Genomic DNA, 17623 nt, shown 5'->3' on the forward strand with positions numbered 1-17623 from the left:
ACCACGTAAATCCTGAGTTATTACTTGTATGGTTGTTGTCGGTTTCATTTCTTTCTTGTCTTGTAACCTCCATTAACTACAAATGGTATCAAAGGAATTGAGTTGAGTTTTGGAGGCGAATGCGTGTGAAAGGAAAAAAAAGGCTGTGTAAAATCCTGCAATTAAATTTTTTGAAGGCTGTCAAGGAGGGCACCACTGCTGCACCTGTTGCTGGCTTGCAAACCATGAGGAGCCAAAGCCCGTGGAGTGTTCTACGCTGCCAGACCAAACCCTCTGCCCTCTGCGTGTTGTTCTCTGCGTGGACTAAGGAGGCTGTCACCATTGTTGCCCGTTCAGTTTGAAGGCTATCAAGGAGGGCACCACTATTGCGCCTATTGCTAGCTTGCAAATCGTGAGGAGCTAAAGCCCGTGGAGTGTTCTACGCTGCCAGACCAAACCCTCTGCACTCTGTGTGCTGTTCTCTGCGTGGACTGAGGAGGATGTCACCATTGCTACCTGTTCAGTTTGAACACTGTCAAGGAGGGCACCACTGTTGCGCCTGTTGCTGGCTTGCAAACCGTGAGGAGCCAGAGCCCGTGGAGTGTTCTACACTGCCAGACCAAACCATCTGCCCTATGCATGCTGTTCTCTGCGTGGACTGAGGAGGCCATCACCGTTGCTGCCCGTTTAGTTTGAAGGTTGTCAAGGAGGGCACCACTGCTACGCTTGTTGCTGGCTTACAAACCGTGAGGAGCCAGAGCCCGTGGAGTGTTCTACGTTGCCAGACCAAACCCTCTGCCCTCTGCATGCTGTTCTCTGCGTGGACTGAGGAGGTTGTCACCGTTGCTGCTCGTTCAGTGCGTAGCAAAATAGTGAAGTGGTTCCATTGGCTGGGGCCCTCGTGCTTTCCAGAACCTGTCCAGTGGTTGCATGGTTCCGTTGTCCAGAACCTACGTGCCGACAAGGAGAAGCATGGATCAAGCTACATACTTGTTGCTGGCCACCTACGTGTTACCATTGCATCAGAGGCTGCGCTGCGTGAACATTACCCGTCGAAGAGAGATCATCTTGGAAGGCCAGGTATTTTCTTTTCAAAATTTGTGAATAAATTCAAGGTTTGTTGAAAGATTTCTTTGAATTGAAGAACAAAGATTTTTCCAGATTTCTTTGAATTGAAGAATTTTTTTTTTTTCCAGGAAACTGAAATTAAACAAAAGGATTTAAAAAAAATAAAATAAAAATTTGTAGGTTTTCTAAGTCAATTTGGAAAATTTGGGAAAATAAGATTATGAATTTTTTATTGGGGAATTTGTAAAAAAAAAATTCCGGAAAATTGAAGTAGGAAAAATAAAAAATAAAAACTTGGAAAATCCTTTGTTGGAAGAAGACTATCCATTTTTTTTTTTTGGAAACCCTAGTTGAAAGACTAAAACCCTAGGAGGAAAGAAATGGCCAAGATGTCGAATGCAAAGTTCGAGGTGGAGAAATTCACCGGCAAGAGCAACTTTGCTCTATGGAAACTAAAAGTTAGGGATTTTTTGGTGCAACAAGGGTTGCACAAAGCTTTGGACGGGGCAAATAAGAAACCTGCAAGCATGAAAGATTTGGACTGGGAGGACTTGGATGTCTGAGCTCTCAGTACCATCAGATTGTGCCTGGCTGATGAAGTTCTCTTCAACTTTGTTGAAGAGAGTACAACTTCAGGTTTATGGGAAAAACTAGAAAAATTATACATGACAAAGTCGTTAAGCAAAAGAATTTATTTGAAAAGACAACTGTACAGTCTTCGAATGAAGGAGGGTTCAAAAGTTGCAGAACATTTGAATGTCTTTAATACACTTATATGCCAATTAGCAGATATAGAAGTTAAAATTAAGGAAGAAGACAAAGCTATAACCTTGTTGTGTTCTCTGCCCGAATCATGGGATCCCTTCGTAGCTTCAATAAGTTTGAGCACCGCTAATTCTTTGAAATTTGAGTCAATTGTGGGAGCTCTCTTGTCTGAAGAAGTACGAAGGAAATCCAGTACTGAAACAACAACATCATAAGCCATGATAACTAGAGGGCGATCAAAGGAAAGAGGAGAAAAAACAAGGGGGTCTTCTAGATCTAAATCAAAGGGAAAGAAGTGTAAGGTGAAATGTTGGCACTGCAATGAAATTGGACACCTGAAGAAAGACTGTTGGAAATGAAAAGAGTCTGATAACCCGAAGAAGGAAGCAAATCAGGTTGATTCAGGTATTATAGATGAAGTTTTATTTGCTGAAGAATTATGTATGATAGATGAAACTTCACCTGTATGTAATGTCTCTTAGGGTTTTTAAAGCTGGCTGTTAGACTCTGATGCTTGTCATCACATGTGTCCACACAAAAATTGGTTTACTTCATATGAAAATGTAAATGGTAGTTCTGTGTTTATGGGTAATAATGTATCATGTCAGACTGTTGGGATGGGAAATATTAGGATTAAAATGTATGATAACATAGTTAGAAAATTAACTAGTGTTAGACATGTACCTGATTTGAAAAAAAAAATTGATTTCTTTAGGAGTGTTGGATTCGGATGGTTATAAGTTTACAGGTCAGAATGGAGTGTTGAAAGTCTCTAAAGGTGCCCTAGTTGTTATGAAAGCAGAAAAGGTCGGAAATCTTTACAGACTCAAAGGAAGTACTCAGGTCAGTGAAGCAGTGATTGTGTCAGAAAAATAAGAAGAAGGAACTCGCATATGGCATCAGCGATTGGGTCACATGAGTGAGAAGGGTCTTCAAATATTGATGAAACATAAATCACTTCTGTTATAGACAAATTTGTGCCTTACAGCAACAAGCATGAATTGTCAATAATCCAAGGGATCCAAAGTTCCCTAAACATGATGTTCCTACCCCTAGAGGAACAAGGTCAGCAAACCAACAGCTCTCAGATCAGTTCTCCACCTGAAAACACTCAAAAACAAGCAATCCTGAAATCAAAGCAGGTGCTCCACTAGGTTTCTGCGCTGAAACTCAGTTGCTCCATGGTGTACCTGCGTTGCAAAGCAAGTGGAACAAAGGCCACCTGCGCTGAGCGAGATGGGACAAGTGGCACACTGAGTCATTGCTCTGGAATCTTCCAAAAATGACACTTGGATCAGGTATTTCGCCTTGTGATGAGTCAGAGGCTCTATTTCTCCAAGTGGAAGCAAGGTTCTCCAAGTGGACTCAAGAACTGAAGATCAACTAAAGATTAACTGAAGAGAGAGAGGACACAAGGCAGCTACACATCAGTTGCAAGCTGACTCATCCTTTCTCAATTCATCTATATATTGAGCTCTCTCCTATGAGCTCAGGAGGCTGGAATTTTGTGCAAAGTAATGATATGCTGTTGGTTTCACTATAGAACTATTGGGTGATTGTTTGAGAGAGGTGAAGAGGAGAAATTCTTTCTGCTGGGAGGTGTTGCTGGGTTGGAGCCTTCAATGGTTGTAATACTCTCAGAACCTTTACTTCTTCATTAATAAAAGCTATTGAGGTTCTTCTATGTGCTCTTGTTTCAATAATATATTGTGATGATTGCATGTTTGGTTTACACTAATCCATGAACCAGTTATGATTGCATGCCTCTTGTAGTTTCCTTCTTTGTTATTTTGCAGGATCTCACTGTAGCTGGGCAAGCAAAAGAACAGGGAGCTAGGAGCAAGCGGCCAAAGAGAAGAGTTTGGATTCGACATTAAGCGCAAGGCAACGGTTAGTGCATTTCTCCATTCTCTTTTGCTTTCATAAAGAAGTAAACCTTAAGTAGTTTGTTTTACAGTTGTTGCTAAGGAACTATCACCCTTAGAGTGGGATAGGGTCATCCGAGTCGGATACTTTTCCCTACAACAAACTGGCGACCCCGCTGGGGATCGTATCTGTTTGATTGTTTGTAGTATTTTTCTATTCATTTCCTGAACAAAAGAGTACCAAATCGAAAAGCTTTTGACTATATCAAAAGCGAAGTAGAGGGCAGCTACTCTAGCTCATTTCTGAGCATGTTCATGATTTGAAGAGCTGATCTACAAGGATCCTTGTAAGCTCTTAGTGATAGCTTTTCACCTTCCTAATCATCCCTTTGAGTGTGCTTGACTGATTGCTTCTGATTTGAGCAAAAACTGTGCATTTTTGAGAAAATTATGACCCGGAAACTGTGAAAACGCAACTTTCGTTTTCCAAAGCAGGTAGTACATAGGCTACCTGCTTTGCAACGCAGGTCCCGAAGGGGCTACCTGCGCTGAGAGCCAGACTGGCTGTGCAGCACCTGCGTTGGCCCAATTTTGCCTAGTGCTGTTGGGGTTTCCTCCTTTTCTCTTGCCTGTTTTCACTATTGATTTGGCTGCCAGTTACCAGTCTTGCACCTGTTCTGAAACCAACATTACTTGCCATCATTCTGCCTATGTTATATAACGAAATTGTACTTGTTCTTTTGTATTTCTTACTCATTTACAATTTCCCATAACGAAAAGTAAACTAGTCTTTCTTTTGGCCTCTTAGATCTGAACCTGTGTTAGGCATTTTGCTGGTCTGAAGAGTTAGCTTGTTTGCTGTCCATAGCTGATTAGTCATTTACTTTCATCATTATGGTTTGATTTCATGCATTTCCAGTGATTAAGCAAGTGAATCTTAAGGTGTCTTTTGATTTTGGACAAGCTTGTTTACTTTCGCTTTAAATCGAAATCAAAGTTATATAACAACTTTCTTTTTGTAACCCATCCACATTAAGAAAGGGAAAAAGAAAATACATGCATTGTGCATTTTGCATTTGACTGTTTGCTTGACGATTTAGGAAAAATTTGCATTTAGTGTGTGCTCTATGATCTGTGTGAAAAGATTTGCCTTTCTTTTCCCTCAGTAGTTAAGGTTTTCAAAGTTGAAAGATTGAAAAGTTTGCTTCTCATCTTAGACTGCATTCAGGAATTTGTTACATACATCTCGTGGTGATCCTTAAAGGCAAACTGCTAAGCAAGATCAACATTAAAATAAATCCAATTTACATAACAACGCTTTGTAACATAACGCAAACAAATAGAGGTCTAGGTAGAGACGTGTTCCGGCGTCGTTAAACATAGTGACTGTCGATCTCTACGAAGGTGGGTGATTCCTCCTGAGAGTCGGTGGCACTAATACGGACTTGTGCTCCCACGTACCGTCGCGTATATATTGGGAGACCCCTATAGGCAATTATCCTTTATCCATAGGAAGCCGTGTCGGCCGCCCTACTGATCGCGATGCAGTGAACACAGCATTCACGAAGATCGACCACCCGTACCGTAAAACGTATTTTGTGGTTTCGCGAAAAATTTGGCACACCCTCTGCCTAGAACTCCAAAGAAGTTTCTTTTGGCCTTTTTCAAACTCTATAACTGAAAAAGTCCATCCGAGCATTTGTCACTTCGGGCTCGTTAATATATCGAAGGAGACTAGAGTCATCTTTAGCTTTTTCTCGACTCTTAAAACATGAAAAAGCAAGTTTGTGTCTAAAAGCGTCGTTAATAAAATTTATTTTAAACGGAACATAATCACCTGTTATTCCCACGTTGATCTTTCAGTTGAAAAGTATGGAGCCCACCAACCAAGGAAGTAACCTTGGTGGAAGTCCAAATCCCTTCTCCTCTTGGGGAGATGTTGGTGCGCCTCATATGGCCACATTGTCACTTCCAGGATTGACAATTGGCCTACCTATATGGCTCTTTTCAACTAATGTAGTTCAAATCACCACAAATCCTGAGCAGTCGAATCAACAGTCAGACCAGTCTAGAGCTACCCACCAGCCTTCCACTTCTTACATTTCTTCCTCTGATCCTTCATCTTCACAAGGTAGAGCCGGCAAAAGTCAGCCTCCCATGGAGAAGAAGGAAAAGAAGAAGAAAGAAAAGAAGCAGAAGGGGCCTATGGCGAAGGCGACTGGGGGCAAGCAAAAGACATCTGACAAAAATCCACACACTGCACCGACCGGGCCTAAATCGCCATGTGTCATTTGCAAAGGGACCCACTTCCATCGTGATTGTCCTTGTATTCCCCGGATACTAAGGGACTGGTCCCCCAGGTTGCATAATCCGGTAGCATCAACCTCTGGTAGTCATGTTGATTGCAATCCGTCAACTAGCGAGAGTGAAGGACGAAAAGGGAGACCAAGATCACCCTGTATGTTGTGTGAAGGCGATCACGCCATCCACCGATGTCCATTCTTAGATGAGGTGAAAAGAGTTTTGGAAGATCGTCCGGTATCACCGTTACGACTTCCTCCTGGATACCAAAAACTTGTGCCTAATCCCTCGATAGTTGAAAATCCAGCTGGCCCGCTCAAGTGGTCAGCTGAAGTGTCAGTCATTGAGAATGAACCAACTGAATCCAGACCAGACGAAAGTCTAAAGGTCGAAACGGCAGTTGACCCGGTTCTTCTTTCGGAGGTTTCATCCTCAAATGACACCGTCGTTGAAGATTCATCTTCAAATGACACCCTCACTGAAGAGAATAAGGATGACACCGTCCAGATTCTTTTCATCAACACAGACTCTGATGAGCATCAGGGCAATGCGCCCATTCCTTTATCGCAGGAAGGAACATCGTCAGGGTCGTATCCGGCCGTGTATTCGGTCCCACCACCAAGCAACCTGGTTGTATCCTTTGATTGGAACCAACTAGGCAGACCCCGGTTACCAGCCAGTATACCATTCAGAATCATTGTCCAAATCTATAGAATGGTAATGGCTGGAACCATCAGTGATGAAGGGGCATCTGTGAGTATCCTTTCCTCTATTGCTTGGAAAGCACTGGGTTCCCCGGCGCTTTTACCTGAGATGAGAAATCTATCGGGTTTTGATAAAGGAACCAGTCGTCCATTAGGGATTCTCCCCAATGTTCCCATTACATTGAGGAAGAAGACAGTTCATATGAATGTCATGGTCGTCCAAGGACCCTTGGATTATAACCTACTCCTTGGACGGGACTATATATATTGCATGGGAGCTATAGTCTCCTCACTCTTTAGAGTAGTGTGTTTTCCACACGAAGGAAAGATGGTCAAGCTCGTAGACCAACTTTCATTCCCGGGATCTCGCATCGCAAATAGTCAAATACCAACCCTAAACGGCTTATTCACTCAAGAAATGCCTCCACCCCCGGTTCTACTTCCCGATGAATGCGAGTAATTCGGAAAGAAAGAACTGGGACCCAGGGGGCATGCACCCTGGCCTGCCTTGGGCAGAGAAAACCTTGGGTATAAAGTTAATTTCCGCAGAAGAATAGACTAGTCCGTACCCCGTCCGAAAAAGGAAGAGAGGGTTGTTCTAGAATAAAATTCTTTTGTCAAAGTTATGTGAGCGAAAAGATCGTCTCCCTTTGTCTAAAAAAGTAGGCTCTCCTAAGGAGGAGATCCATTTGTGGCAGCAAGTAGCCACCATCTTTGAATGTCAAGCCTCACCCATTAAAACAATATGTTTTGAAGGATAAGTAGGGGCAGTCTTCAAAGAAAGAGATGAAATTGTTGCAACAAGTAGTCACCATCCTTAGCAACCTAATGATAGACACCGCCGAAAAGAGAGTTTAGTTTGCGGCAGCAAGCAAAACCATTTTTCGGATAATAAGTAAGAGGCAAACCTCCCTCCGTAACACCAATGTTTTATCTGTTGCGATCTTGCAAAACCTAAAAGTGAACTGATGGGAAGACAAGTACCGTCGGCACCGAAAAATAACGAGAAGACAAGTATCGTTAAAAATATAGCAAGACGACAAGTAGAAAAACAGAGGTGGGACGGAGGAGGGGTAGCCTTGAAATTATATTTTATACCTGGGGGCATGCAAACCTTTTGGAGTGCAAGCTAAGAGCGGTTATTTATCTGTTTTTTGGATTAGTCGTTTCCGAACTAGCATGAAAAAAGGATGTGGGGCAAAAGTTAAAACTTGCCAAATTGGAGTAGCTAGTGAGGTATAGCTCCTTAAATAAGAATACCTCACCTGAGGCGTTTCTTGTATTATGACTGGTAAGATCGAGCAGTTTTAGCACACAATTCATGCTCGTTAAAAAATAAACGCAAGATCCGAGCAGTTTTAGCGCATAGTTCATGCTCGTTAAAAAATAAACATAAGTTGTGAGCAATCTTCCCCTAGAGTTCAAGCTCACCCAGAAAAAATGAACCGGTAAATAACCTTGGTAAATGTAACCTTTGACAGCCATATTAAAGCCCTTGGTCGTGTTCTTGCAGTCTCACCTCCATCCGTTCATTTGGCCAATCGTTCATCTCCATATGTTTGTTTACCCGTTTTGAGGAACAGCTGCGAAGAGTGATTTCACTAAGCCATCCTTGTGACACTGCCATGATTGGAATATTCCAACCTGTACCTGGAATCTGCTGCTACCCTGTTAATCACTCGTTCCTCGAAAGACGAGTCGTCTTTAAGCTCTTTTCACTGACTCGTAAAATATGAAAAGATTGCCGAGTTTTGGCCTTCCAGCTCGTTAAAGCGACCGGAAAGCTATCCCTCCTCTAGATTTTAATCTTTTTGGACCTGAGGGATTATTGCACAAAAAGATCGAGCGCTTGTTTTGTTCGGCTCGTTAAAGCAATCGAAAATTCATCCCTTCTGTATTGTTTTATACTTTTTCGGACTTAAGGGATTAGAAGACGAAAAGGAATTTTGGAGTTAACTTTCCGTACCTTTTCAGACTCTCTAAAAATGAAAAGGACCGAGTTTTCCTTGTCGTTAGACTCGTTAAAATGATTAAATAGCGACAAACTTGTCTTTAGATGAGAACGAGTTTCCCTATCGCTAGGCTCGTTAAAACATAGCGATGGGCTTGCCCGAAGGGCAGGTTATAGAACAAGCATATGTTATCCTCCTCAAGCTTGACAAAAATAAAGAGGTACTGGTCAGCAATGACTGGGGAAAAATTGGGAGAACCTCACAGCATTAATGGTAGCAAGTCGCTCTTGAACATGACACTTTGTCCTCCGTATCACATCGGGTTGGGTTGTTTCATTCACCGGTCTCATAACCATGGTCCTCGCCACACCATCCACAATTGGGGTAATGCTACCGATCCATCACATCAGTGTCGTTATATGTTCAAGAGATGTGGTTCTGCAAAGAGTCAACCGTGTCCCATCCACTGCCATACATTATCCTTCATCCACTTCATGACCGCCACCCTGAATCATACATCACAGTTTGTTTTCACCTCATCACAATCACTAGCTCCGTTCCGTGTCACTGATGTGGGATTCATTAAGGCCCTCCTTTGACGGATCGCTCCTTGTCGACATCAGCTCATTATCCAAGGAGTTGATCTAGGAACAACCCCTTCAGTACTTTGAAGCTTGCATGCCTCAATGGCAAGTTTCTCACTTCCAGCGACAGGTATACATCAATGACCTTCGACCAGAGGATTTTGCATGGTGGTCGATGCCAAGTCCTTTATTCCCGCCATGTGAATTGTACTGCTATACCTTGAGGGTCATCATCCTTATCGGTGATTCCTCTCGCGCTTGTTAACGGTTTACATCATTGGCCGGTAATCAAGCGATGTCTTTCCATGTTCGACTTCAAGAAATTCTCACATGGATCGACTTGTACATCGAGTGAAGATCGGAAGAGATTGAAGACCCCGGATCTAGTTTCATCCATCCGGGCTGCGATATATATTCAGGATATAAAGACATTTGATATGTACATCATTGCAGCAGATGATCATCCTTCTCAAAGGATGATAATTTCAGCAGAGAATTATCAGTCTACAATCAGACGATCGTCTGTTCTATGTACCAAAATGTATTTATAAAGCTGAGCATGGGAATGCCCGCCTCAGCTAGATCATGAAAATGTATGAAAAATAATGTATCGTATTGTATCTTATTACAGGACACTTCTCAGCAGATTGAATGAACTTCGGATCCTCTCAATAAAGCATTTCACCCGATAAACGACCTCATACTTTAGGGGGCATCTGTTATAGACAAATTTGTGCCTTACAGCAACAAGCATGAATTGTCAATAATCCAAGGGATCCAAAGTTCCCTAAACATGATGTTCCTACCCCTAGAGGAACAAGGTCAGCAAACCAACAGCTCTCAGATCAGTTCTCCACCTGAAAACACTCAAAAACAAGCAATCCTGAAATCAAAGCAGGTGCTCCACTAGGTTTCTGCGCTGAAACTCAGTTGCTCCATGGTGTACCTGCGTTGCAAAGCAAGTGGAACAAAGGCCACCTGCGCTGAGCGAGATGGGACAAGTGGCACACTAAGTCATTGCTCTGGAATCTTCCAAAAATGACACTTGGATCAGGTATTTCGCCTTGTGATGAGTCAGAGGCTCTGTTTCTCCAAGTGGAAGCAAGGTTCTCCAAGTGGACTCAAGAACTGAAGATCAACTAAAGATTAACTGAAGAGAGAGAGGACACAAGGCAGCTACACATCAGTTGCAAGCTGACTCATCCTTTCTCAATTCATCTATATATTGAGCTCTCTCCTATGAGCTCAGGAGGCTGGAATTTTGTGCAAAGTAATGATATGCTGTTGGTTTCACTATAGAACTATTGGGTGATTGTTTGAGAGAGGTGAAGAGGAGAAATTCTTTCTGCTGGGAGGTGTTGCTGGGTTGGAGCCTTCAATGGTTGTAATACTCTCAGAACCTTTACTTCTTCATTAATAAAAGCTATTGAGGTTCTTCTATGTGCTCTTGTTTCAATAATATATTGTGATGATTGCATGTTTGGTTTACACTAATCCATGAACCAGTTATGATTGCATGCCTCTTGTAGTTTCCTTCTTTGTTATTTTGCAGGATCTCACTGTAGCTGGGCAAGCAAAAGAACAGGGAGCTAGGAGCAAGCGGCCAAAGAGAAGAGTTTGGATTCGACATTAAGCGCAAGGCAACAGTTAGTGCATTTCTCCATTCTCTTTTGCTTTCATAAAGAAGTAAACCTTAAGTAGTTTGTTTTACAGTTGTTGCTAAGGAACTATCACCCTTAGAGTGGGATAGGGTCATCCGAGTCGGATACTTTTCCCTACAACAACTTCCTGATTTGAAATCTTTGAATTTAGATTTCAGTAAACATTGTGTGTATGGAAAATAGTGTAAACAAAGATTTAAAACTAGAAATCATAATAGTAAAGATATTTTAGACTATATTCATTCTGATCTGTGGGGACCATCTCCTATTGTATCATATGGAGGTGCTCTATATTTTTTAACGTTTATTGATGATTTCTCCCATAAAGTTTGGGTCTTTATGCTAAAAAAGAAAGCTAATGTATTCAATATCTTTAAACAATTTAAAGCAATGGTAGAGAAAAGAACATGAAAATCAATTAAATGTTTAAGAACTGACAATGGTGGTGAATTCACTTCAATAGAATTTGAACAATACTGTAAGGATGAAGGAATTGTTAGACACAAAACTACTATTTATACTCCTCAGCAAAATGGTGTTGCTGAACGTATGAATCAGACTCTTATGGAAAGAGCCAGAAGCATGATTAGCAATGCTAACTTGCAAAAGGAGTTGTGGGTAGAAGCAGTATCCACTACTTGTTATTTAGTTAACAGATCACCTTCAGTAGCAATTAATTGTAAAATTCCTGAAGAAGTTTGGTCAGGTCAGTCTTGTGATTATTCACATTTAAGGATATTTGGTTGTGATGCTTATGCTCTTATTCCTAAAAATCAGCATTCAAAATTAGATCCAAATCGAAATGTTATGTCTTTGTTGGGCATGACTATGCGGTGAAAGGATACAGGTTGTGGGATCCTACATCGCAGAAGATAGTCATTAGTAGAGATGTAACATTTGATGAATCTTCTTTTTTAAAATCAAATGTTGAAAGAATTGAACAGGAACAGGTATCACCAAATCAACAAATTCAGTTGGAGGCTAGACCTTTCGGTGACAGTCAAAAGGAAGAAGAGACTTCTAGAGAAAAAAATGTTGAAGATACAAAGGAAATTGCTGAAGTTTCTGAACCAGTTCAACAACCAATCACTCTAAGAAGGTCTACAAGGGAAAGAAAAACTCCCGAAAGGTATGAAGATTCTGCTTCATCTTTTGCTTTGATTATTGAAGATGGGGAACCTTCTTGTTATCAGGAAGCAGTAGATGATACAGATAACGAAAAATGGAAAACAACTATGTAAGAAGAAATGGATTCCTTAGCCAAGAACAATACCTGGGATCTTGTAGAACTTCCTGAAGGAAGAAGTGTTGTTGGATGCAAATGGGTCTTCAAACTGAAACGGAAAGTTGATGGAAGTATCGAAAGGTATAAGACGAGACTGGTAGCAAAAGGGTATTCTCAGGTTGAAGGTATCGAATTTCATGAGATTTTTTCACCAATTGTAAAACTTGTTTCTATTCTATTGTGTTGGCACTAACTGCATTACTTAACCTTGAGTTAGAACAGTTAGATGTTAAACAACTTTTCTACATGATGATTTGAATGAAGAGTTACATATGGAACAACCAGAAGGTTTTGTACAAGGTCACAGCAGAAGATTAGTTTGCAAGCTCAAGAAATCAGTGTATGGTCTGAGGTAGTCTCCCAGACAATGGTACAAGAAGTTTGACTCCTTCATGGTGAGCTAGAACCTTATTAGAAGTGAGTATGATCATTGTGTATACTTCAAAAGTTTCAATGGCATATTCATTATCTTAGCTTTGTATGTTGATGATATGCTTATTGTAAGCAAAAGCATGGAAGAGATCAACAGGTTAAAGGCTCAGCTCTCTAGGACATTTGATATGAAGGATCTTGGAGCAGAAAAATGTATCTTGGGCATAGAGATACACAGAGACAGGAAAAATGGTAAGCTTTGGTTATCACAGCAGAAGTATGTGGAGAAAGTACTTGAAAAGTTCTATATGAACAATGTGAAACCTGTTAATGTTCCATTAGCTTCCCATTTTAAGCTTTCTTCAGTTTTGAGTGCTAGAACTGATGAAGAAAAGCAGTATATGTCTCATGTACCATATGAAAATGTTGTAGGCAACTTAATGTATGCGATGGTATCTACAAGACCTGACGTTTCACATGCAGTTGGAGTTGTCAGCAAGTTCATGGCAAATCTAGGTGAAGAACATTGGCGAGCAGTGAAATGGGTGCTTTGATATCTAAGAGGCACAAGTGACCATTGCATCATCTTTAATGGTAGTGAAGAATCAGTCTGCAAATATGTAGATGCTGATTATGCAGGTGATTTGGAAAAAATAAAATCTACTACGGGTTATGTCTTTACTCTTGCAGGTGGAGCAATTAGTTGGACGTCAAAGCTTCAAGAAACAGTTGCATTGTCCATTACCGAAGAAGAATATATAGTTGCTTCAGATGCCAGTAAAGAAGCAATCTGGTTAAAGGGTCTACTTGATGAGATTGGAAGGATGCAGGGGAAAGTGAATGTACTTTGTGACAGTCAAAGTGCTACTCACTTGGCTACAGATCCTGCTTATCACAGCAGAACCAAGCACATTGATGTAAGTTATCATTTTCTGAGACATGTGATCGATGGCGGAAAAGTAGCTCTTCAAAAGGTCCATACACGAGAGAATTGTGCAAACATATTCACAAAGCCAGTTACAGTAGAGAAGCTGCAATGGTGTTTAGCTTCTCTTGGCTTGCAGAAAAGATGATGAATAGGCATGGGCAAGGGATTAGGAAAATTGTTGTCAAGGTGGAGTTTGTTGGTAATTTGACAACAAATTAATGTAAATGTAAATTTGGATAAATTGTTTTAGTTATTGACAAGCTAGTTTCATACCAAATCAATAGTTATGTAACTAAGGAAGCTCATATAAAATTGATGAATGCCTGAACTATTGTAACGGAGAATCATTTCATTGATTGAATAGAAATTACAATCCCTTGCCCCGTGAATGTTTCCTTGACACTCTGTCAGGGTTTTACCACGTAAATCCTTAGTTATTACTTGTATGGTTGTTGTCGGTTTCATTTCTTTCTTGTCTTGTAACCTCCATTAACTACAACCTACAACAAAAATGGATTCCTGTTGAGCTGCTTAAAGAAAGTAGACACACTTGAACTGTCCAAAATCCAGTATGCACCATCTTCTAGCCTTACCCCTTTGAGGCTTCCTTCCATTAAGGTGGGGCACACTACATCAAGAATGGGATCCTGGTGGACAACTTAGTAGTCCATCAACCTCATCAAGTAGAATTAGGACCCAATTGACATTGATGCATATTAGAAGGAAAGTTTCTTGCATTGCTCAAAATCTAATATGCACGATTGCACATGAACAAACTAGATAATTTTCTTTTTTTAACATAGCTCTAGGAGCTGCTTAAGCTTTCCCACTAAGTATTAAATTGATTATACTTATTTGGTGCCATTGACCTACTTTTGTGGTACATTAATAAAATTGTGTTATCTTATCTTATCCCCTATCATATCAAGTTTAGTTCCTTTGTTTACTTTTAACTCATCTGGATTAAGTTTGTGTTGAGTTTGGTGACTATGAGGCTCGGCTAAAATTTTATATTGCCAAACAACGTAATAAAATTTGACATTAAACAGATATGATAATCATGAAATTTGCACGGCAATATTAAAATATATTCCTAAAAGACAATATATCTGGATCATCTGAGAGCCCTATATGGATTCTTCTCAATTTATGCACATAATTTGGTACACCTTCTAATTATGTAGAATCATGTATAAGGGTCTATTATCAACATTCTAGGTAGTTTGAAAAAAGGACATATTTCAACAAACTACTTATTTTACTATGTTCAGCTCATTGGGTACAGTTGGGAAATATGTATCTAACTGAATGCTTTCTGGGTAGTTATGGAAAGACGTTCTGGACAAAGTAATATTTTCCTGGTATCAAAGCTTCCTTTAACTATCAATGATAATTTAATGTACATTGCTTTAATAAAAGGCTGGGCTGCAAATGCAGGCTGCAGCTGTCACAAGCACTGTCAAAAGGTTACACAAACTCAAAATTGGGTTGGCTTATGCCAAAACACTCGAGGGCAAACATCCATCAACAACATAAAACAAAGTATCACATTCAATTGTGCCACAAGGAATCCAACCAGATGCATACAACGCTAAACGATAATGCCCACAGAAATTTGGTGTTCATCATGATCATCTGGGGCAGGGCCCCAACTCGTTACTTGGGGGGTTGAGTCTTGACTACAAGAAAATATTTGAACTTCTCTGATTGCTAATATTAAATCTATATATTTTTGCATCTCTGGATTACATTGGCCAAAAAAACATTTTGCATCCTGAATGTTTCTAAGAGGTTGCCCCTGCCCTAAGTAAAAATTGATAATGTATATCCTCCCGCTTGTGTAATTTTTTCATGTTAAGTAACAAGGAAATGGTTTATTTAGCTTCAAGTTTTCTTTTAATTTTTAAGAAAGTCCGTATTATTCAGTGCAACAGCACATGGGGGAATTTAGCTGTAAGCATTAAAAAAACACAAATCATTTGTGATCCCATTCCCTATTTTAGTTTTGGGCAGTAGGATCTTCTAACACCATGGACATTCCCAGTTTTATCTCCATTATTTTTATTATGTGCATGATGGGCATTGATGTATTGAAGTCTTGTAGCACTTCCATGCAACCGCATTTTATACCTTGGTAATCTTAATTTCATTATAGTATATACCTTCTCAGGGTTCAGAAAACCTGTGCTATATCAGGTTTGATTCATGCTATATGATGTAGGATATTTTTGCTTCTGCGTGCTTATACAGTTGATTTTTTGATATTTATACCAGGCCTCTTGAACAGCTTCATTGAAAACACCCAATAGGGTATTTTTGTCTGATTTTTGTATTTGCTTGTTCTTTTAGCAAAATGTTCACAAATCAATTTTCGTGCTCGGTAATTTTATGTTCTGAATCCTGATGACTCATGAGTGTACGTAGTTGATTCTTTTTTCAGGACTGAAGATTTAAGAAGTTTATAATTGAAAAGGTTTACATGGATGCGTCTTTGTTTTATATTCTTGGTTAGAAGAAGTCCCATCACTTGGCCGATCTTTCATTCCTTTCAATTTTTAACATCTTGGTTGAGACCATGCTGCTTTTTTATTTTGACAGACAGTAAATAGATTATTTTCCTGTCTTGCTTCCAGCCAGCAGTCACTCTCCCAGTTTTGGGTTTAACAAGTTTGTCAAATAGTGATGGAATATATTTTTAACTTTTTGGTTTTCGTGTTCCTTATTCGGACAAGAAAAGTCCCTCTATTTTGTTTCATTTTTCTGTCGGCATAATTTGAAGCAGTATATGTCTCCAGTGGCCAGCACCTAGATGCCATGCGTGCCTCGTTAAGTTTCATCAATATCTAAATTCATTTGTTGTTTCCACCATAAATAATTGTTTACGAGCATACATATACAACAATTTTAATATGTAGATATTCTGAAATTGCTATGAAATTCTTGTTTTCTCCGAAGATGTTCATGGAGAGAGGCATGTGGCAGATGGTGCTGAAGAAGAGGAACAGACAGATGATGTGCAAAAGGAGAAACAGAAGGATGGTGCTCAGGAAGAGGAAGAGAAACAGGTACATGTTGAGAAAGATGAACAACGGATAGATGGTGTTCAAGAAGAGAAGAAAAAAATATGAATATATTCTTAGAAAGCAAGTTAGAAGGGTTTTTGATGTTTTGCACCTACTGTGTTGCATGTTGCTTTGTAAGTTGTGTGGAAACTTTATGCCTGTTTGCAATGACTATTCTGATGCATTCTGCAAACACAGATGTAAAGTTGGTGATTTACTTTTCATGTACCTCATAAATTGGGCCCTTGTGAATATTTACATTTTATAGTGGATCCATTGGTTCTAAGTCTCTGCGGCTAATAGAGGTATTATATATACTTCTGTTGTTTTGAGTATGCTTTGTCAAATTTTATTATGAGTTAATTTCGCTGCAGTATTTGAATTTTCTGTAACATATTTTGTGGTACACATGAAACTTTTTGATGGTGATTAGTTTTTCATGTGTCTTTTTTTAACCAGAACAAAAAACATTTTATTATCAAAAGGGTTGTAGACTAAATAACAACGTGAACATAGATCGGTCAAGTGCCTCACAAAAGCAAAATAAGCAGTGCTGAACGGCTACATGAAGTAGTTCACGACTAACTATATGACATACCTTTCAAGTATGCTTGCTTGACAAAATTTCCTTCCTAATAACTTTGAAAAACATAGATGAACACATAGCTTAATGATAGACATTATTACTGTTTGTTTCCTCCTAACCGAGATCTGAAGGGGAAGAGTTTTGTTGTTCTATGCCCATTTGCTCCGTAAGTTAGTGAAATGTTTCATCTTCTTTAACATGAGCTTGAGCAGAGGTAGTTGATGACCTGTTGTTAGAGGCTTCTGACAATGCCTGTTTTTGAAGATTGATGGCCAGATTTTGCAACAAACTGGTGATATTGGCGTGCTGGGAGTTGCAATGGTGTTCAATTTTCTGAATCTTCATTGTCACAAAGAGTAATGAACTTCTGTTGGAATGTATGTTCTCTTCATGCCCCCAAAGGATTCACCTGAATTCTTGAACGTCTCTATTGTCCATTCTTTCCTTCTCTGCCAGCTCAACCAGACAAGGAATTGCATGTACCAAACATATGGTATTTGCTTGTCTGAAC

General features: G+C 39.9%; 1 protein-coding gene across 1 annotated transcript; it reads left to right on the plus strand.

Moving 5' to 3' along the window:
* The first annotated feature begins 85 nt into the window (after positions 1 to 85).
* LOC149163693 (uncharacterized) lies at positions 86 to 16769 on the plus strand. Its single transcript, XM_089430786.1, has 2 exons — positions 86 to 1059; positions 16420 to 16769. The coding sequence occupies exons 1-2, from the start codon at positions 786 to 788 to the stop codon at positions 16590 to 16592; spliced, it is 447 nt and encodes a 148-aa protein (XP_089286912.1). The 5' UTR covers positions 86 to 785; the 3' UTR covers positions 16593 to 16769.
* The last annotated feature ends 854 nt before the right edge of the window (positions 16770 to 17623 follow it).

Source organism: Pinus tabuliformis, chromosome 5_1, assembly GCF_031772625.1.
Source record: "Pinus tabuliformis cultivar Carrire ecotype Pingquan chromosome 5_1, CPIR1, whole genome shotgun sequence".
Lineage (NCBI taxonomy): Eukaryota > Viridiplantae > Streptophyta > Pinopsida > Pinales > Pinaceae > Pinus > Pinus tabuliformis.